General features: G+C 47.2%; 1 protein-coding gene across 1 annotated transcript; it reads right to left on the reverse strand.

The window, feature by feature from the left end:
* Window positions 1–1,625: 1,625 nt before the first annotated feature.
* LOC115077397 (NXPE family member 3-like) lies at window positions 1,626–17,855 on the reverse strand. Its single transcript, XM_029579686.1, has 5 exons — window positions 17,718–17,855; window positions 12,549–13,318; window positions 4,854–4,924; window positions 3,268–3,480; window positions 1,626–2,369 (listed from the first exon to the last, which is right to left on the reverse strand). Exons 1-5 carry the CDS (start codon window positions 17,853–17,855, stop codon window positions 1,837–1,839), a joined length of 1,725 nt encoding a protein of 574 aa, XP_029435546.1. The 3' UTR covers window positions 1,626–1,836.
* Window positions 17,856–21,542: the final 3,687 nt, after the last annotated feature.

The following is a 21,542-nucleotide window of genomic DNA, read 5'->3' on the forward strand; positions in this document are numbered from 1 at the left end:
CGAGAAGGGTGGTCTGAGTCTAGCGCACCCATTTGCTTGGAATAGGGCCTGTTGGTTTCGGAACTAGGAGATTGCGAGCCGGCGCCATTTTGTTCTCCTACCTCATGGTCAGCTAGGCCTTCAGCCACCCGATTTCCTTCTATGGTGAAGGAGAATTGCTGAAAATCCAAGTTTTTCTTTTTCGCCGCCATTTCAAAGGTCTGGACTGCTTTTCCTGATATTTCTGCTAATGATTGCAGAGCCGTTAGAATGGCGGCGAAAAAGAAAACTTGGACTTTCAGCGATTCTCCTTCACCATAGAAGGAAATTGCGTGGCTGAAGGCCTAGCTGACCATGAAGGTAGATTGAACGGGAGACGGCGGGAGCTCAGAAGTTAAGCTGCCACCTCTGCGCGTGATGTCAGCGCCCCTCCCCCCGTCTGCATATTTCTGTTTCTAATTTGTAGTCCCTTATACTGTATTAGGTAAGGGTTTGTCTGTGCTCTGCACGTGTAACTGAGGTGCACTATTTCTGTTGCATGTAGTTTTTCTGTAGGGCTTTGTTCTGTTAACCCCAGTAGCGGTGTATAGTGTATTAGTGTTCTAGGGCATGGTATAACATTTGGCATTGCATGTCATAGATAAGACGGCTGCTGTTTTGAGTCCTGAGGGGTTTCTGTTACTTCTCGAAGTTTTGGCAGTGAAGGATTTGCAGTTACTGAGATGATGGGAGACAGTAAAACTAATAGTTCATGCTTATCCAGCATCGCTCTCTGCTACAACAGCAAGGGAGAGAAAAACAACCACTAAGGGCTGAATAACATAGTCTGGGTAAATAAATAAGTATGTGTGTAGCTTGCTTATTGCGGCGGTTACTACCCCTAACTAATCACGCTTGATATTTACACTTGGAAGCAGCTCCATCACTGCTCTCTAGCATTAATGGTGGGGGTGAAAGGGAAATAGAACCAAGGTTACTAGGAGCCAAGAGAAACAGGATAAGTATGAAGAAAAAGGAAGCGTGAAGCTTGCTGGGCAGACTGGATGGGGCCGATTGGTCTTCTTCTGCCGTCATTTCTATGTTTCTATGAGTGTGTGCATGGAAGAGGAGAACTGAGTGAGTGTGCGTGTGCAGCTGAGTCTGGGGAGGGAATGAGAGGACCGTGTCTGCGTGTGTTTGTGAGAATGAGCATGAATGCATGTGAAAGAGTAGGAGAATGAACAGGAAAGTGTGTTAGTGTGTGGGAAGGTTTGTGTGCATGCCGCTCCAATGTTCCCTCTAAGGATTGGGTTACTGTGAGCATAAAATGGATGGGCTTTTTGCATCAAAGAAAGTAATGCTTACAGGGGAATGAAACAAAATATTTTGCTCAGGAGAAAAACGTTTTGCACACAGCAACCCAATCCTTACAGGGAACATTGGGGCTGAGAGTGAGGGGGCACTTTCTTACGTGGCCAAAGGTACCAAATTGCCTGGCGATGGCACTCTAATGAGACCCAGAAGCAAAAAAATTAAGAGGGACGCTTTGCAAAGCAGGATTATAAAGTAAATAATGGAAGAAATATATTTAATGTGCAGACAAAAAATATGACTTTTTTTTTTTATAGGGGATGAAAATTGCAAAAATCTCTTCCATCCTCCCTTCTGCTGCCATCTGGTGGACAAGATGAGGTTTACAGGCAACATGTTCCAATTTGTTTTCATTTGGCTTCAAGATGCTGAGGTAGTCACATGGCAGGAAAACTCATGCAGAGGTGGCTCTAGAGAGGCTTGAGCAGGAGGTGGAGGCAGGGCCTGCCTCAGGAGAGCAGTCACACCTCAGAAGGTGCAACAGTCACAGGATTAATTGGTGCAGTCTCAGCGGGGACAGATATAGGAGAGGAACAGATCCATTTCATTCTGAACGATGACTCTCCCAGGATGAAGGTTCTCTTTCAGATAGTGGCAGGAGGTCATCTGCCACACGTCGATGACAGCCACCGGGAGCCCCGAGAACATTCTCCTCAGAATGACGTCCAGTTGGAGGGACAGCCAGTCGCTGCCATGGAGCATGTTGAACCCCGTGTTGGCCGATTTGATGATGACTGTGGTCTGAGGGCTCCTCTGCAGGAGATCTGTCACTGCCCGCCGGATGTTCTGAAGCCGGCGGATGTATAGTTCGACAGGGTAAGTGACAAAGTGGGCCCAGAGATTGAGGACGATCACCAGATCTGATCCCCCGCCGATGGCATCAATGTCATTCGCCACGTAGTGGCGGTCCGCTGCCCAGTACTTCAGCATCCTCAGGGGGTTCCCATGTGCCCGGTACTGCAGTAGATAGCCCCCTTCAGAATCCGTAGCCAGGAGGGGGCCCGAATGGTGCTCGACGTGTAAATCAATCTCCTTCAGAGCTGTAACAAAAGGGGATGGAGATGGTCACTGCTCTTCCTGGACCGCAGGATGTCAACAAACCCAGTCATGAAACAACAAAATACTTTCAAGCCCCCATTCCACAAACCTAAGGCAGTGTTAATTTATCCAGATTGTAATTTTATTGTTTATAGGAAGTGCGATAGACTGTTTTTGGGCTGGCTGTTTCCTTAACTCATATGGAACCAGGGCTGGGATCTGGCACTGTGCTCTTTTATTCACAGCTGCCTCCATATTCCCCCCCCCCCCCCACCCCCCCTATTTTACAACCCCTCTCCCAATTTTAATCCAGTGCTCGGCCAGGAACCATCCATCGAGGCTCCTTCCAAAAACCCCTACAAATCGAGGGTCCTATTTCCAGCCACTAGATGTCACTGTTGCACCATACCTATGAAGTCCTGCATCCCTCCTCCACCTCTAGAAACTGTGACATTGCCTCTATAGTCTTCACAGCCCCAGCCAACCCGGGGAGCAAAAAATCTCAACTGGGAATGGACCCAGATCCCTCCTCACGGCAGGGCACAGCACTGTCACTGATCCACCAGGCCAGCCCTACATTCACTTACAAACGCTACTGGGGGAATGTGCCTGGTGAGGAATGGGTGCTTTGGATCAGTAGGAGATCTTGCAGGAGAAGGAGACTAGACAGATCAGAAATTAACCCAAATATATGATGCAGTCATATCTACAGTTCCCAATTCCAACAGAGAGAGAGAGAGAGGAAAGGACAGAGGGCTGAAGATGGAGAGAAGCAGAAAAGAGAGCAGGCAAAAGAAGAAAGTGTAGAGGAAAGGAACAAAGAGGGAAATGGGTGAAAGAGGGAGAGTCAGGAGGGAAAGCTTGGGGAAGAAAAGAATGAAGGAGAACTCCATCTCTTACTGGGAACGATATGCACCAGGTACTCCCACCACTGTCTCATGGTCGAATCCCCAAACATGTACACGATTTTCCCCCTCAGGCATCGGCTGATGTCAGACGGCATGGGGAACCTCTTGCTGGAACAGACTCGGGAGGTCCAGACGTCGTTCAAATAGAACCCGGACGGATCTGGGATCGGCAGCCCAGGGGTGCAGGCGGGAGGCCGAGGCTCACCTGGGAAGGGTGAATACATCGAGGATGGAGGTTACATTCACATTAGAAGAGCACGTTTTCCTTAGAGTGTGTTTGTATCCTGCGTTAACTCTCTCTTTTTTGGATATCAGAATTAGCTAGATTCAGAGAGGGCAGAGTGCATAAAAAAGGGAGGTGGAATAGCTTTATATGTTAGGGACAAAATTAAAGCAAGGGGTCCGTGGGAGCTGTCTTGAGGAAACCCAATGAGTCTAATATCCCTGTAGGTGTAATCGATAAGTTACAATCATAAGGGGAAGAGATAGATATAGATCTGATAGAAGCCATCCGAAGGAGAGCATGCAAATGATAGGAGCTGATAATGGGGGGGGGGGGGGGATCTACCTGGTGAGGATCAGACAATGCCAGCTAAAGGATCGACTAGAAGAGGGCTACTGGGATCCCTACACAAAGAACTGGTTGAGCAACTCATGATGATGAGACACTGGACTTGAGACTGAGAAATGGAGACAGCATCACTGAGGCTGGGGTAGGGAAAACTTGGGGTCCTGTGGTTCAGTGTAAACGCTGGATCAGAACCCATCTATACTAGAACAAGGGCCCAAGATTTCAAAAGGGTTGATGTTAAGGAAATGAATAATTATGTTAAGGAAGCCTTGTTAGGAGCAGGGGCAGGGGCGGGAAATCATACAGAGAAACTATGGACAGCAATGCTTTGAAATGGCAACAAATCCTTGTGTCAGGCACGTTAGCTAGGGGAACAGAATGAAGAGACCACTGTGGTTCGTCAAAAAAATAGGAGAAAAAGTAAAAAATGAAAAACATACAAAGACAGAAGGAGCAGGAAAGGCAAAATTACAAGAAGCAGAGGAAGGTAGAGACAGAGGTTAGATTATCAAGAGCAGTTAGTAAAGGCAAGGGGTATAACTGTCTTTAGATACAAGCGAAAAGAGAAAAATGCAAAGGGGAAGAGTAGGAACTAAAGGAGAAGGTTTTGTTTACTAGGCAGTTCTATCTGGCTCCTTTAGATCTGGAACTGCAATCCAGCACCGAGTGAGGAATTGATAAAGGGGGAAAGGCAAACATTTAAGTGTCTAGCAGGCTTCAATAAGTTAACCATCTTCAGTAGAGGACAAGGTTGTGAAGAGAGGGAGAAAGAAAAGGAATATGCGGTGGATATCCGGGCCAGCGGAGATGATCGGAGCTGAAACAGTGTCAGAACTGCAGCATGCGTGGGGTAGGTAGAAAGGGATCTCAGTGGGGACAGGGGGAGAAGACCACAGATCGAGTAAGACCTGTGACAGCACGGGAGGCACAATGGGCAGCCTCAGGTGGACCAAGTGGTTTTTCCCTGCCAGTGCCTCTCTTTCCAGATCGGTGCAGGCCTCACTTACCCCGGCTGCTGTTCCTGTCCAGGATGTGAAGAGCTGGCATGCGCCCCTTTATTGTGGGTTGGGTCATTGTCCTGTTAGGAGCCAATAGACAAAATGAAAATTGGTTCTTCCCTGCTAATTTTCGTTCCTGTAGTACCACGGATCAGTCCGGACTCCTGGGTTTTTCCTCTCTTCCAGCAGGTGGAGACAGAGAAAAACTTTGCGAGCACCCCTCTTAATCCAGTGTGCCACCTGCAGCTCTTCAGTATTAAAATTACCAAAGCAGAAAATATGTAACGATTCAAGTGTTATGTCAAGCAAAGGACAAGAAAGAAATGACCAATCCAACTATGTACATGTGAATTCTCTGAGCAGGATAAGGAGAAGCCTGTAGTGTATCAGAAACAAAATACTGTTAAGATAGATCAAGTGGGCTCTCAAGAAAATCCTGGCCACCCCCAAAGGGCAGGCATCTGAACTGATCTGTGGTACTACAGGAACGAAAATTAGCAGGTAAGAACCAATTTTCCTTTCCCTGTATGTACCCGGATCAGTCCAGACTCCTGGGATGTACAAAAGCTTCCCTATCTGGGGTGGGACCTTGAGAGTCCTCCTCTAATGACTGCCCCCGAAATTGTTGACGTCCAGCGCCTCGCTGTCCAAACAGTAGTGTCTGGCAAAGGTAGAGACTTGCAGGTCACCGCCCTGCAAATTTCTTGCAGCTAAACCAACTGGCACTCTGCCAAGAAAGCAGCCTGCGACCGGATCGAATGTGCTTTCAAATCATCTGGGACAGGCCGTCCACGACAAATATAAGCGGAAACAATGGCCTCTTTCAACCGACGAGCTATGGTCGCCTTTGATGCTTTATGACCCTCTTAGCGCCGCTCCGTAGGACAAAAAGATGATCTAAGACCCGAAAAGCATTAGTGACCTCGAGGTAACGCAAGAGAACTCTCCTGACATCCAGAAGCCGCAATTCCCGAGCGTGAGGCGCATCCACCTCAACATTTGTAAAGGCTGGAGGTTCTACTGATTGATTTAAGTGGAAAGCTGAGACAACCTTTGGCAGAAAGGATAGAACCGTTCTGAGCGAGATCCCAGAATTAGAGATCCTTGAAAAAGGTTCCCTGCATGAGACAGCTTGGAGCTCAGAAACCCTCCTAGCTGAGCAGACTGTTAACAAAAACACCATCTTCAGAGTTAAATCCTTTAAGGTGGCCTTCTTAAGAGGTTCAAAAGGAGCTTCATACAAGACCCTGAGGACCAAATTAAAACTCCAGGACAGGGAAATTCAAATGCTTCGCCCCTCGAAGGAAACGCACCACATCTGGATGTGCTGCCAGGGTCACACCCTGAATCTTGCCTCTCAGGCATCCCAAGGCCACCACCTGCACCCAGAGGGAATTAAAGAACAACCCTTTGCTTAGGCCTTTCTGTAAGAATGCCAGAATCTGAGCCACCGAGGACTGATGAAGAAGGACTCCATGCTCGCGACACCAAGATTTGAAGACCTTCCATACCCTGAAGTAAGTTAATGAGGCAGAGTTCTTCTGAGCCCAAAGTAGGGTGGCAATGACATCTTCTGGATAACCCTTCTCCCTTAACTGCTTCCTTTCAAAAGCCTGGCTGCTAGACAAAAGCGATTCACCTGGTCAAAAAATATAGGGCCTAGATGCAGATTTGGAAGATGACTCAGCCGCAGGAGTCCATCCACAGTGAGGTTGTCAAGGTTCACAAATCAGGGTCTCCATATCCACCAGGATTACCCTGCCTGGGTGAACTTCTATTCTGCTTAGAATCTAGCCTATCAGAGGCCATGGAGGAAACACAGAACAGAACATGTGCAACCAAGCAAGTAGCAGGGCATCAACCCCTTCTGCTCCATGTTCTCTTCTGCGACTGAAGAAACGTGGTGCCTTGGCATTCTTTTGAGTCGCCATAAAGTCCAGATGAGGAGGACCCCATCTGCAAGAAAGGAGGGTCATTGTGTCTGAAGACTGCTCCCACTCTCCGGGGTCTAGCCTTTGATGGCTCAGAAAATCCGCTTGCACATTGTCGGTCTCTGTTATGTGTGATGCCGCCAGCAAGACTAGATGCTGTTCTGCCCAAATCATCGGCATTTCCACTTCCAAGGCTACCGCACAACTTTTGGCTTCTCCTTGATGGTTGATGTAAGCTACTGTCATCGCATTGTCCGACAGACCCCGCACCGCCTGGTTGTGCAAGAGTGGAAAAAACCTCTGTAATGCTAAACACACCGCACTCGTCTCTAGGCGATTGATGGGCCACTTTGCCTCTTCCGTCAACCATTGGCCCTGATCCGATTGAGACTGGCACACTGCCCCCAACCTGAGAGGCTGGTATCTGTGGTCACTATCATTCACTGAGGCAGCTCGAGGTCCACCCTGTGCCTCAAGAGGTCTCGGGCAAGCCAGCAACCAAGACTGGACCTGGCGGACTCTGTGAACGGTAAGGGAATCTGAAACTCCTCCGATATCGAATCCCAACGGGATAGCAGTGCTTTCTGTAAGAGCCTCATATGAGCAAACGCCCAGTGGACCAACTCCAGAGTGGACGCCTTGGAGCCAAGGCCCTGCAAATAATCCTAGACTCTGGGTACAGAAGCTGGCAAGAGGCGTTGAACTTGTGTCCATAATTTGGTGATTCATTCCTCCATGAGAAAGACTTTGCCCACTCGGATATCGAACCGTGCTCCTAAGAAGTCCAGGACCTGAGAAGGATGAAGATGACTCCTGCACTGATTGACGACCCAACTGAGAGACCGCAGAAGGTGCAAAACCTTGTCCACCGCCTGCTGGCAGAGTTCCTTCGGCTTCGCCCAAATGAACCAGTCATCCAAGTATGGGTGAACTAGCACCCCTTCCCTTTGAAGACCTGCCGCCACCACCACCAGCACCTTGGTGAAAATGCATGGAGCCTTAGCGAGACCGAACGGGAGGGCACAGAACTGGACATGCATTCTGAGGATCATTATCCGGTGAAACCTCTGATGATCCTGTGGATACCGATGTGTAGATATGCTTCCGTCAGATCCACGGAAGCTAAGAACTCCCCGCTGCACACCACCCCAATGACCGAGCGCAGGGTCTCCATCTGAAAACGCGGCACCTTCTTCAGATCCAGAATCAGACTTCCTTTCTAGGCACCATGAAATAAATGGAATACCGCCCTGTTCCCCACTCTTCCTGGGGAACAGGGATGATGGCCCCTAGATACGCTAGCCTGTGGATGGTTTGCCGAACAATTTGTTTCTTTATTGGTGAACTACAGGGAGAGATCATAAACAGGTCTCGTAGAGGTCAAACAAATTCTAAAGCGGAGCCGTCCGTCAATTACTGGGATGGAGGAACGGGTCGGCTGTTTCTCATTGAGACGATTTGGACCCAAGGGACGCCTGACCGGCCCCATCTTGGCTCGCTCTATGTCCGCGAAAGGACTGAGGTCAGGATTGGGACCTCCCTGGCCCATTCCAGGTGCCCTGCTCTGTCGGAAGCGCCTTTGCCCCCAAAAACGAGAGCGGGTTGAAAGAAAACCTTTAGTGTCCTTAGTTTATCCTCAGGCAGCTTGTGCACCTTATTGTCTCCCAGAAACTTTATCAGTTGCTCTTCACCAAAGAGAAGCTTGCCTTTAAAAGAGAGTGTACTAAGCTGAGCCTTAGAGGAAACATCAGACCAGTTACATAACCATAAAAGCATCCTCGCTGATACCGCTGTGGGGTATCAGCCACAGGTCAGCAGGTGGCATCCTCGCTGACACCGTTGTTCTGGAGGAGGTACGAAGGAGGTTGTATAAGGCGCCTGCTTCATAGGCCACCGCCACCTCCAAGCGCTCTGCCTGCTCCGACTCATGAGGTGGGAGGTCCTTGGTATTCAGCAACTGCTGTACCACCTCCGGCTTGCCCAAAGCATGAAGGAGCATTTTCCATTGCTTCCCCCAAAATTTGGAACACCCTACCCAAAGACCTGAGGACACAGCACAACCTGAAAACACTTAAGAAAGACCTAAAAACATTTTTATTCCGCAAATTCTATTCTATCAGATACCTGATCATCCCAGTTCTCAACCAAACTCGCAGACATAATCCTCTTTCTTCCTGCTGTCCTGATGTACCCCTTACCCTTCCCTTTTCTCCCCTCCCGGATCTCTGACTTGATCCGTTAAGTTTTATGAAAATGTTCCCCTCACTCTACTGTTTTTCTTCTACTAAGAAAATGTTTATTGTTCCCAAAATCTCTACTGTTCCCAACTACTATGATAATTGCATTTTATTGAATGATATTTACATATTTTGTAAACCGTTATGATGGCTCTACTGAATAACGGTATATAAAACTCTACAAATAAATAAATAAATGAAGCTGCTATAGACTGCAGCCCGAATGCAAGAGCTGAAACTTTAAAGATGCGCTAGAGATGGACCTCTAGCTTCCTGTCCTGGAGGTCTTTTAGGGCCACTGCCCCAGCTACCGGGATGGTAGCTGACAAGTCAGAAATCCGGGAGGGGAGAAAAGAGAAGGGTAAGGGGTACATCAGGACAGCAGGAAGAAATAGGATTATGTCTGCGAGTTTGGTTGAGAACTGGGATGATCAGGTGTCTGATAGAATAGAATTTGCGGAATAAAAATGTTTTTAGGTCTTTCAAGATTCAGGGTGTGACCCTGGCAGCACATCCAGATGTGGTGCGTTCTATTGGTGACAGCTGACATTGAAGCGTCCACCTTAGGTACCTTCAAAAGCTCCAGAGTTTCTTCAGGCAAAGGATAGAGCTTGTCCATAGCCAGGCCCACTCTCAGAACTGCCTCCGGAGTATCCCACTCCTGGACCATTAGCTGCTGAACCACTCTATGAAAAGGGAAAGTTTTGGCCGGACCTTGCAACCCCGCCATGACCGGATCCACTGTGTCCTGGCCCGAGTCATCCTGAGGAACCGTTATGCCCAGCTCTGCCAGGACGTGCGGAATCAGAGAATTCAGCTCGTCCCTCTGAAACAACCAGACTACCTTTGGATCATCCCTGTCCAAAGGAAAAGCCTTCTCTGGCTCATCCGGATCCACTCCAGGAAAAGGAGGGGGGCCGAGGAGGGATCGTCCCCCACAGGCCCTGCGAGGTCGGATTCTATGGAAGGAGGATCAGTCGAGGAGCCCCCAACCTTCCAAATTCAAATGGCCCCTCTTGGTGACAGTTGACATTGAAGCATCCACCTTAGGTACCTTCAAAAGCTCCAGAGTTTCTTCAGGCAAAGGATAGAGCTTGTCCATAGCCAGGCCCACTCTCAGAACTGCCTCCGGAGTATCCCACTCCTGGACCATTAGCTGCTGAACCACTCTATGAAAAGGGAAAGTTTTGGCCGGACCTTGCAAACCCCGCCATGACCGGATCCACTGTATCCTGGCCCGGGTCATCCTGAGGAACCGTTATGCCCAGCTCTGCCAGGACGTGCGGAATCAGAGAATTCAGCTCGTCCCTCTGAAACAACCAAACTACCTTTGGATCATCCCTGTCCAAAGGTAAAGCCTTCTCTGGCTCATCCGGATCCACTCCAGGAAAAGGAGGGGGGCCGAGGAGGGATCGTCCCCCACAGGCCCTGCGAGGTCGGATTCTATGGAAGGAGGATCAGTCGAGGGGCCCCCAACCTTCCAAATTCAAATGGCCCCCTGAGACTCTGGCTGCTTAGGGACTTTACTGGGCAGCCTCTCAACAAGCCAGTGCCTGTAAGAACCTCCTTGCTGGGACTGACTGGCCATATAAGCTTTGTGCATTAAAAGCACAAAAATCAGCGGTAAACCCAGCTGGACCCTTCAAATCCCCCTACGGGGGATCAGGGTCATCTTCAGAGAACTCATGTAGAGATTCCTGGGGGTCCCCAGGGCTCAGGTTGGCTGGCGACAGATCAGGCAGGAGATCTGCTCCCTTTCCTGATTTCTCCTTAGCAGCTGAAAAGGCTTTTAAAATGGCCACTGTTCCCATGCTTAGTGGGAATGGGTCAGTCTCACTCTCCATTACAGAGGGTGGAGGGGGTCCATGCTGGAGGGGGTGGGAGCCGGCCCATCAGCTGTCACCCCTGGCGCCCACAAGCTCGAGGCAAAACTGGGTTCCAACCCTTGCTCCTTCAATACTGCTACCAGGGGGGATGGTCCCACCAGGTCCTGCCAACCCCCTGGAAGGTTTGCTAGAACTTCTGGTCCTGCTTGACTTGTTCTGAATTCTTTCTTTTTTTTTTTTCTTCACATCTTAAGATTAGTTCAGAACTGCAGGTTTCGCTGGAGACAGAGAAATACTGAAGAGCTGCAGGTGGTAAACCGGATTTAGAGGGGGTGCTCTCCAAGTTTTTCTCTGTCTCCATCTGCTGGTGCAGAGGCAAAACCCAGGAGTCTGGACTGATCCGGGTACGCACAGGGAACCACGCTTAGCTTTTTCGATCAGGAAGAAAAAAAAAACTTTTCTGATCCATGTGAACAGTTCAATGAGCACCCAAGTCAGGTTTCTCATGTGGAGGAGGGGGTGATGTTGGGGAAGCCAAATATACTGACGCTGCTTCTCGGGTGAACAGATCCCTGTCAGGGTCTTGGTGTCTTGTGTTATTTTCCTAACGTGAGAAAAATTGTCATTGTACAAGAGCCCTCTCTGCACTCCCTGCCCCAAGGATCAGGATCTGCCAGCAACGAAGCATTTTCACCTGGACAGTTCAAGGGAGTGTTTCTGGGCATTTAAATATACAGTGTACGGCATCGATAGGGAGGCAGGTGGCCAACATCATAGGGAATACACAAGAAGATCTGGCAATACATTCCAATGTCCAGACAATTTCAAGCTGTTTGCAGACTATATACGCAACTAAAGTTCCTTTTAAAATGCGAACACACACACTCAGCTAAAAACACGAATTGTTAATTTTATAATAATATTATTTATTTGTTAAATACTATTGTTACTTTCACTGTTCCTTGTAATTATGTTCAATGGTTGATTGTTATTGTTCAATGTTCTATGTAAAAAACCCCAGTCTAACCTCCCAGACCAGGGCAACCTTTCGTTACTTGTAAACCGGATTGATTTGTATTGCATACAGGAATTCCGGTATATAAAAATTAAAAATAAATAAATAAATAAATAAATAAATGTATTTTACTTATTTATTTATTTATTTATTGCAGAGTTTTATATACCGTAATTCGGAAAGCCATCACTTGTCTTTATAAACCATCTGTAGCATCCAAGGTGCTCTCCAAACGGGATGTGAAGCAAACATCACAGGTACAATGGGAATATAAAGATAAATTAAACATTCAAAGGGTCTCATTAGAGCCACCACAGTTAAAACCTCTTAGATGTCAGGGCCAGATTAAGGGGCAAGCCAACCGGGGGTGTCAACCTGTAAGGGCCACCAAATTAAATAATATCGGTTTGTAGGGTGCCAGATCATGAGCCTGCCCGGGGTCCCCACATGCCTCAGTCCCATCCTGGATGTAACACTACACATCCTAATACTTCAGACAGACAGGCGCACTTCCCTCAGGGGTGGATGATGTGAAGCCGGTTTTGTGAATGCCGTTTGCCCATGTGCCACTAAGCTCTCTACGTGGCACGTGGCCCGTCGGTGCTGTACCTTCTCGGATCATATAATAAACACTATGCTGGGACTCCATTAAATAATATATATAACTAAAAAAAAAAGAGAAGATAAGCAATTACCCATTTAGAAACATCTCTTCCTCTGTGGTAGTGATTTTCCTGCTGCCTCCTGCAGAGTGGTAAACCAAAGAGCTACAGGGTAGTTGCTTCGGCCTGACACAGACCCACCTTTCCCCAATCTTGGGGTCAATGTATTCGCACACAGGCCTCTGCAGGATTTGCAGGTTACACTCTGTTCTTTCTATAGTCCCGTTCTTCTGGAAATATCCATAAAAATAGATCTTATCTGGCCTAGTGTCTCTGAGTCGTTTCATGATCTGAACAGCCTCGCTGGAATGTATGAGCCGGATAGAAACCTCCACATCCCCAGGCCACAGCAGCAGGAAGGTGACGGTGTAGGTCCCATTCTGGTGATCTCGCACAGACCCCGTCACCCCAGCCTTCAGTCCGGGGGAATGGAGTTTGGCCTGGAAGAAATCGCCTCCGTAGCTCTTTGGTCTCTTCTGGTGGTCTCTCGCGGTTAACAGCAGCTCCAGGGTCTCTCCGACAGAATAGTGGGCTCTGGGATTCAGGATCTGGTAGTCACAATTCTCAGGACTCGTGGAGGAGTCAACACTTGGTGTCCCCTGTGGTTCTGGCCATGCTATCAGCTCCTTCAGCATCTTCACTTCCTCAGAGTCATGCCAGGGAGTTGAGTCCCCATTGGGCCTGGATTGTGTTATTTTAGGAGGATGGAGGGTGGACGTTGCTTTCTCCAACCTGTTCACCCTCATTGGAAAATAGGAGAATAAGTTAGGTTCAAGTTCATTGTCCCAAAATGTGATCAGGACCTGAAATGGAAACAAAAGAAAATGAAGGATCAAGCTTCCACTGACCTGGGGACATCTATGCAGCAAAAAGCATGCTGGATACCCCTGAGATAGAGCCGTGCCTGGAGACGGGATGCTGCTCCTGAGATTTAACAGGTTTGATCAGTATTTCTGCTTCGCCCTGAACAGTCTGCAGTGAGGGTTGTTTTGGTTTGGGAGGGAATGTGTGGTTGCTTCCCTAGATAACCATCAGACCTCTTGCTAATCCCCTGTAGCTGGTGGACACATAATATCTTGGTGACCTTGGGCAGTGATAAACAAATTCTTTGCGGCTGGGGAAGTGTCTGATTGGTAATTTACTCAAAGGTCAGCCATTGTGTTTGCAGCTCTTACAAAGCTTACTCGGGGGGGGGTTGGTTTTGGGTCTATTTCAGCTTAGGGAAGCTGGTGCTGTCCGTTTGCTTTAGTAATATGAAATGTTGGGTATCTTTGTTACAGCTCTTACCTGTCTAAGCAAAATGCAGGGCTCTGTGCTTGTCAACAGAAGAGCTATTCAAGAATAACTGGAGATAAAGTAGGAGCCCTCATCCCAGCCATGGCTTCTATCTCAGGACCTCCCACTCCTATCTCCACCACCGCCTCAGGGAAGTGGACTCTTGCTTAATCTACAAGGTGTGGCCGGCTTCAGTGTCATTCATTTTGCTACTGCAGACTGAACCAACCTAGGGGAGGTTGAGTCACCGATTTCACCCCCTGCAGAGGAAGGGGACCTTTACTCAAAAAGCGATGACATTCCAGGAGCTTTTCGGAGTGGAGTCAGTGACTACGACAGGAAATGATTTCTAGAGGAAACTGTACATTTCTTTTTATATATATATATATATATATATATATATATATACACGGAGGATGTGTAGGGAAGACTTGAGGGAAAGGGACTGACCTGGGGTTTTAAGATTTTGGATTCAGAGAAGGAAGTTTTCCCGCTCCGGGCTATGGAACCGCTACAGATGCACAGAGTTGTTGTTTCTTTTTTAATTTTTCACTTTTTCCCTGGATTAACACATAGGGAGAGCCAATAGGAGGTCAGGAGAAGGTGGGACCTCTGGTCTCCTAATACCCAGATGGTGGGACCGTACTCTGCGCATAGAAAAAGCTCTGACAGACTCCTGGGATCTTTAGCAAATCCCAATCACTGCCATTCACACAAGGTTAAAGGGTTTCTTGCTCTGACACCCCTTATAGTAACAGGAACTGAATTCAAGGAAGCCTGGGTGAAGCACAGAGAAGCCTGAGAACAAACGGGGCACCTGCTGTGTGGGACAGGGGCAGAGGAGAGGGGCTTTATCTGTATAACAAACATTGGGAACCCTCCAGCTTTTAGACTGAACCGCCTGACCTGCTGTTCTGGGTTCAGATCCTGTACATTGGCATTCTGCCCTGGGGCTAATCTGACTGGGGTCTACACTGGCAGTTACCTGAGGGGCTCGTCACCTGCATGCACACAGGACTGCCTCGGGGGGGGGGGGGGCGCTTACCCAGTGTAAACCCACAATTACTGGGATTATACCTGGGGGCTCGTCACCTGCATGCACACAGGACTGCCTCGGGGGGGGCTTACCCAATATAAACCCACAATTACTGGGATTATACCTGGGGGCTTGTCACCTGCATGCACACAGGACTGCCTCAGGGGGGCTTACCCAATATAAACCCACAATTACTGGGATTATACCTGGGGGCTCGTCACCTGCATGCACACAGGACTGCCTCGGGGGGGCTTACCCAATATAAACCCACAATTACTGGGATTATACCTGGGGGCTTGTCACCTGCATGCACACAGGACTGCCTCGGGGGGCTTACCCAATATAAACACACAATTACTGGGATTATACCTGGGGGCTTGTCACCTGCATGCACACAGGACTGCCTCGGGGGGCTTACCCAGTGTAAACCCACAATTACTGGGGTTATACCTGGGGGCTTGTCACCTGCATGTACACAGTACTGCCTCGGGGGGGCTTACCCAATATAAACACACAATTACTGGGATTATACCTGGGGGCTTGTCACCTGCATGCACACAGGACTGCCTCGGGGGGCTTACCCAGTGTAAACCCACAATTACTGGGGTTATACCTGGGGGCTTGTCACCTGCATGCACACAGGACTGCCTCGGGGGGCTTACCCAATATAAACCCACAATTACTGGGGTTATACCTGGGGGCTTGTCACCTGCATGCACACAGGACTGCCTCGGGGGGCTTACCCAGTGTAAACCCACAATTACTGGGGTTATACCTGGGGGCTTGTCACCTGCATGCACACAGGACTGCCTCGGGGGGATTACCCAGTGTAAACACACAATTACTGGGGTTATACCTGGGGGCTTGAACCCAGGAGCATATTCCCCACACAAACAGCCATACACACAGGTTGCAGGTAGTTAGGAAAGTAAGTTTATTAGAGCAATAAGAGGAGAGAACAAACAGAAGAATTAGTTGCAGGTAATTGCTACATATACATAAAGCTTACGTGTTTCCAAAGGATCAGTCTGTGCTACCTCGTCCAGAAGTGCTCCCTCCCTCTCTCTCTAGTTCTTGTTTCTCCTTACACACTAAAAGCTTGGAGGAGCTGCAATATCCCTCCCTCTGAGGTCTTATCAGTTTCAGGCACAGCTGTGTGGCCTTCACTCTCTGTCAGGCTTTAGCATCATGAATTGCTTTCTTGCCCTTGAGGGAACTACTGGTTCTACTTGCCTGCCTGTTCATAAGCAAGGTGCAAAACAGTAAATATGAGTTTATTTACTTATTTATTTATTTTGAATTTTTCTGTCCCAGCATTCATGTAACAACTACATATCACATCGGTTTACATTAAAACAGAAGTTGCATAAGAGCATTACATGGAACCGTCGTTCCAAGTGAAGATCACAATGGTTTACATCATGACAAAATGATTATAGGTAGCCAATTACTTCACTCAAAGGTTGGCCTGAGGGCCTCAAACTAGTCTGTGTCTGGGTGTGAACTCTGAATGCATACGGCCGCTGAACCTCTACACACATCCTCAGCCAGAGAAGCCAGAATTCGCTCCATTACACCTGCTGATACGCCTCCCTCCCCGGCCCCAAAGCAGCAGGAAAAAGCCCTACCCCCAGGAACGGTAAGCAGTGCAGGCCTTATGGGGTGGCAAACTGGGTGACCCCCCCTCCCTCCCTAAAAATGTGTTTGGGAAAGGGGGTGAGGTTTTTGCAAGAAAGTCACTCTTTGTGCATTTTAACTCTCAACTATTAATGAATCCTCCCTCCTGCAAAGACTACAGAAGAAGTGCACAATACACATTTCATTGCAGTTTCATGGATAGGGCAAAGTGAAATTGATATCGAAAATGACGGACTTGCTGATAGGTCAGCAACATTAAAGGATGACAAGTGACAAAAAAAAAACAGAGATAGCATCGTGTCCACCCATGGAGTCTCCTCACAACCGCTAAACCCACTGCCCACCGCTCAAGAGCCTTTTCAATATGTAATAACCCTCACTTCCTGATGCTTCTTTTTTTTTTTGTTTTTACCTAATTTGCTCACTTATTATACTCACTTTAGAAACCCTGATGTAACTTTGTCTACCTATTATGTTTACTGTTAACCGTTATGATGGCAAAACCGAATGACGGTATGCAAAACGTGTTCAATAAATAAATAAATAAATAAATGACTTATCCTGCCCTCAGGCCAGCACTGGAGGTGAAGAGGAGCACAAAGAGCCTTCTGAGCAGGAAGGTAAAATCTAGGCTGCTACTTTGGAGAAAGGGACTTCAGCAAAGGCACAGTGCAGAGTTCCTGGCTTATTGACGTTTTATATACCGTCACATCAGTAAAACCTTCCCAACAGTTTACAATAAAAGGAAGCAATAAAATACAATAATTCATTAAGAGTACATAAATAATTAGAAATAATAGAGATGATTAAAAGCTGGTACGAAGGATAAAATCATGAGCTAAAATACAAAAAACATTAAAAGAAATGAATCTTTAGGGTTAAAATTTCGTAAATCTAAACAGAAGGTAAAAAGATACATTTGTTAGTTACGCCTGCATATGAGCAGTCAAAAAGCCATGTCTTCAGCTCAGACTTAAATTTCTTGCTGTCTGCTAGAAGTTTTATCTGGACTGGCAGCATGTTCCATAGCTTTGGGCCGGCTATTGATGTTGCTCGATCTCGGACCTGACTGAGCTGTGCTGACTTTATTGACAGTATTGTTAAATGCGCCTTGTTTGCCGACCTGAGATTTCTTTGTGGGATATGTATGCGGGGAATTAAGACAGTCATTCACATAGGGATGTGCGTATGTGGTTGTGTATGTGCATGTGTGCAATATGTATTTCAAAGACACCCACATAAGACACACTTACCCCAGTCAGCAGACACACAGCGATGGTTGTAGCCATGCACCAAACTCTTCGGCGCGCCGCCAAGCCCAGGAGATGCTTGAAGACGTGGAACCATGGACAGCCCTTGGAGCACCTGCAGTTGCCAATCCTTTGGCCCATGGCGAGCCACAAGCTGTCCCTCCGCAGCCTCTGCTGCAGCCCAGGAGGATGGCTCCGTCCCCTCCTCCAGCCAGGAGCTATGGAGAAGCAGAGTACAAGGCTGTCCCTCTCTCCTCCCAGCACTGCAGTGGGCTAAGGGGAGGCTCCAGTGGCCTTCAGAGTCATAGGAGGGTCTGGGAAGGCAGAGCAAACAAACCTGTGGCGTTGCATTTCTCCTCTCAGGTGATATTGCTACACTGGGTCTTACTTAATTAAAAGTTTCCGCAAACTTGCTAGACTAGTGTTCCTTTTTTCGGTCACATCAGTGGCTTCAGGCAGCCAGTGACAGGCTGATCTAGACCCTTTTTTTTTTTAATTACAGACATTTACTGGCCTGACCTTTGTGCACGTTTCCAAGCAATACATAAGGTAGTTAAAATAAAAAGGAAAAATATGTATCCACAATAGTATCATAAAATTACAGGGGATAAAAGCAGGTGCAATTCCCAAGTTCTGGTACTGGTCCATATTGTCTCTGGTCATGTTACGCCTTTAGCATGGTCACAGGATTCATCATATTTTGCTCCTGTTTCCCCCAGGATTAGACAAAGTTTTTCCTGCTCATTCTTTTATGGGAAATCTTTGATCTGTGCATCTCTTCTATCTTTGTATTTTGCACAGTACAAGAGGAAATGTATTTCTTTTTCTCAGATGTTGCACTGCAGGCAGAGTCTGACTTCTTGGGGTTTCCAGTTCAGATTTTAGTCTGCATGTTTCTAGTTTGTGGTCACTTACTCTTCTTTCACAAGTATTGGTCTGTGTTTTGTGTCTATGGCCGAGGGGAGGTGTCCTGCCTGCCTGTAGTTTGTGGGCCAGGCTCTATAACAGTCCAGCTTGTCCTGTTTTCCCTATCGGAGGTGCACTGGTGTTCTAGGGCCTGCATAGCTGAAGTGTTGCTCCTGTGTGAGGCCTGGCAGTTAGTCCTCTTCTGGTGGAGCAGATTTGCTATGTATGTGCTGAGTGACCTTTGAAAAGTTTTATGTTTCTTCACAGAGTACCGAGTAATGGAGGGAGTTTGTATATTTGAATATTCTATTTTCATACAGTGAGTAGTATGGGGAAGTGTCCTAAGAACATAAGAAATTGCCATGCTGGGTCAGTCCTAGGGTCCATCAAGCCCAGCATCCTGTTACCAACAGAGGCCAAACCAGGCCACAAGAACCTGGCAATTACCCTAAGAACATAAGAATATAAGAATATGCCATACTGGGTCAGACCAAGGGTCCATCAAGCCCAGCATCCTGTTACCAACAGTGGCCAATCCAGGCCATAAGAACCTGGCAAGTACCCAAAAACTAAGTCTATTCCATGTTACCGTTACTAATGTCAGTGGCTATTCTCTAGGTGAACTTAATAGCAGGTAATGGACTTCTCCTCCAAGAACTTATCCAATCCTTTTTTAAACACAGCTATACTAAGTGCACTAACCACATCCTCTGGCAACAAATTCCAGAGTTTAATTGTGCGTTGAGTAAAAAAGAACTTTCTCCGATTAGTTTTAAATGTGCCACATGCTAACTTCATGGAGTGCCCCCTAGTCTTTCTATTATCCGAAAGAGTAAATAACAGATTCACATCTACCCGTTCTAGACCTCTCATGATTTTAAACACCTCTATCATGTCCCCCCTCGGCCATCTCTTCTCCAAGCTGAAAAGTCCTAACCTCTTTAGTCTTTCCTCATAGGGGAGCTGTTCCATTCCCCTTATCATTTTGGTAGCCCTTCTCTGTACCTTCTCCATCGCAATTATATTTTTTTGAGATGCTACGACCAGAATTGTACACAGTATTCAAGTTGCGGTCTCACCATGGAGCGATACATAGGCATTATGACATTTTCCGTTTTGTTCACCATTCCCTTTCTAATAATTCCCAACATTCTGTTTGCTTTTTTGACTGCCGCAGCACACTGAACCGACGATTTCAATGTGTTATCCACTATGACGCCTAGATCTCTTTCTTGGGTTGTAGCACCTAATATGGAACCCAACATTGTGTAATTATAGCATGGGTTATTTTTCCCTATATGCATCACCTTGCACTTATCCACATTAAATTTCATCTGCCGTTTGGATGCCCAATTTTCCAGTCTCACAAGGTCTTCCTGCAATTTATCACAATCTGCTTGTGATTTAACTACTCTGAACAATTTTGTGTCATCTGCAAATTTGATTATCTCACTTGTCGTATTTCTTTCCAGATCATTTATAAATATATTAAAAAGTAAGGGTCCCAATACAGATCCCTGAGGCACTCCACTGACCACTCCCTTCCACTGAGAAAATTGTCCATTTAATCCTACTCTCTGTTTCCTGTCTTTTAGCCAATTTGCAATCCACGAAAGGACATCGCCACCTATCCCATGACTTTTTATTTTTCCTAGAAGCCTCTCATGAGGAACTTTGTCAAACGCCTTCTGAAAATCCAAGTATACTATATCTACCGGTTCACCTTTATCCACATGTTTATTAACTCCTTCAAAAAAGTGAAGCAGATTTGTGAGGCAAGACTTCCCCTGGGTAAAGCCATGCTGACTTTGTTCCATTAAACCATGTCTTTCTATATGTTCTGTGATTTTGATGTTTAGAACACTTTCCACTAGGGATGTGAATCGTTTTTTGACGATTTAAAATATCGTCCGATATATTTTAAATCGTCAAAAATCGTTAGAGCCGCGATACAATAACAATTCCCCCGATTTATCGTCAAAAATCATAAATCGGGGGAAGGGGGAGGGGAAAGGGGAGGGCGAGAAAACCTTAGGCCTTTTTGCCAGTAGTTTCCTCTTGTCCTGCCTTAGGCCTTTCTTGCCAGTATGTTCCAAGTTTTCCCTTGTCCTGCCTTAGGCCTTTCTTGCCAGTATGTTCCAAGTTTTCCCTTGTCCTGCCTTAGGCCTTTCTTGCCAGTATATTCCTAGTTTTCCCTTGTCCTGCCTTAGGCCTTTCTTGCCAGTATGTTCCTAGTTTTCCCTTGTCCTGCCTTAGGCCATTCTTGCCAGTATGTTCCTAGTTTTCCCTTGTCCTGCCTTAGGCCATTCTTGCCAGTATGTTCCTAGTTTTCCCTTGTCCTGCCTTAGGCCTTTCTTGCCAGTATGTTCCTAGTTTCCTCTTGTCCTGCCTTAGGCCTTTCTTGCCAGTATGTTCCTAGTTTTCCCTTGTCCTGCCTTAGGCCTTTCTTGCCAGTATGTTCCTAGTTTTCCCTTGTCCTGCCTTAGGACTTTCTTGCCAATATGTTCCTAGTTTCCTCTTGTCCTGCCTTAGGCCTTTCTTGCCAGTATGTTCCTAGTTTTCCCTTGTCCTGCCTTAGGCCTTTCTTGCCAGTATGTTCCTAGTTTTCCCTTGTCCTGTCTTAGGCCTTTCTTGCCAGTATGTTCCTAGTTTTCCCTTGTCCTGCCTTAGGCCTTTCTTGCCAGTATGTTCCTAGTTTTCCCTTGTCCTGCCTTAGGCCTTTCTTGCCAGTATGTTCCTAGTTTTCCCTTGTCCTGCCTTAGACCTTTCTTGCCAGTATGTTCCTAGTTTCCTCTTGTCCTGCCTTAGGCCTTTCTTGCCAGTATGTTCCTAGTTTTCCCTTGTCCTGCCTTAGGCCTTTCTTGCCAGTATGTTCCTAGTTTTCCCTTGTCCTGCCTTAGGCCTTTCTTGCCAGTATGTTCC

The sequence above is a fragment of the Rhinatrema bivittatum genome, chromosome 16, assembly GCF_901001135.1.
Source record: "Rhinatrema bivittatum chromosome 16, aRhiBiv1.1, whole genome shotgun sequence".
NCBI classification, from domain to species: domain Eukaryota; kingdom Metazoa; phylum Chordata; class Amphibia; order Gymnophiona; family Rhinatrematidae; genus Rhinatrema; species Rhinatrema bivittatum.

Coding starts and splice junctions, on each gene's coding strand:
- LOC115077397 (XM_029579686.1), bottom strand. CDS start 17,855: ATGGGCCAAAGGATTGGCAACTGCAGGTGCTCCAAGGGCTGTCCATGG. Junction 4,925..12,548: donor GAAGAGATGTTTCTAAATGG/GTAATTGCTTAT, acceptor GGCTCCTAACAG/GACAATGACCCAACCCACAA. Junction 3,481..4,853: donor GGACAGGAACAGCAGCCGGG/GTAAGTGAGGCC, acceptor CACCCTTCCCAG/GTGAGCCTCGGCCTCCCGCC.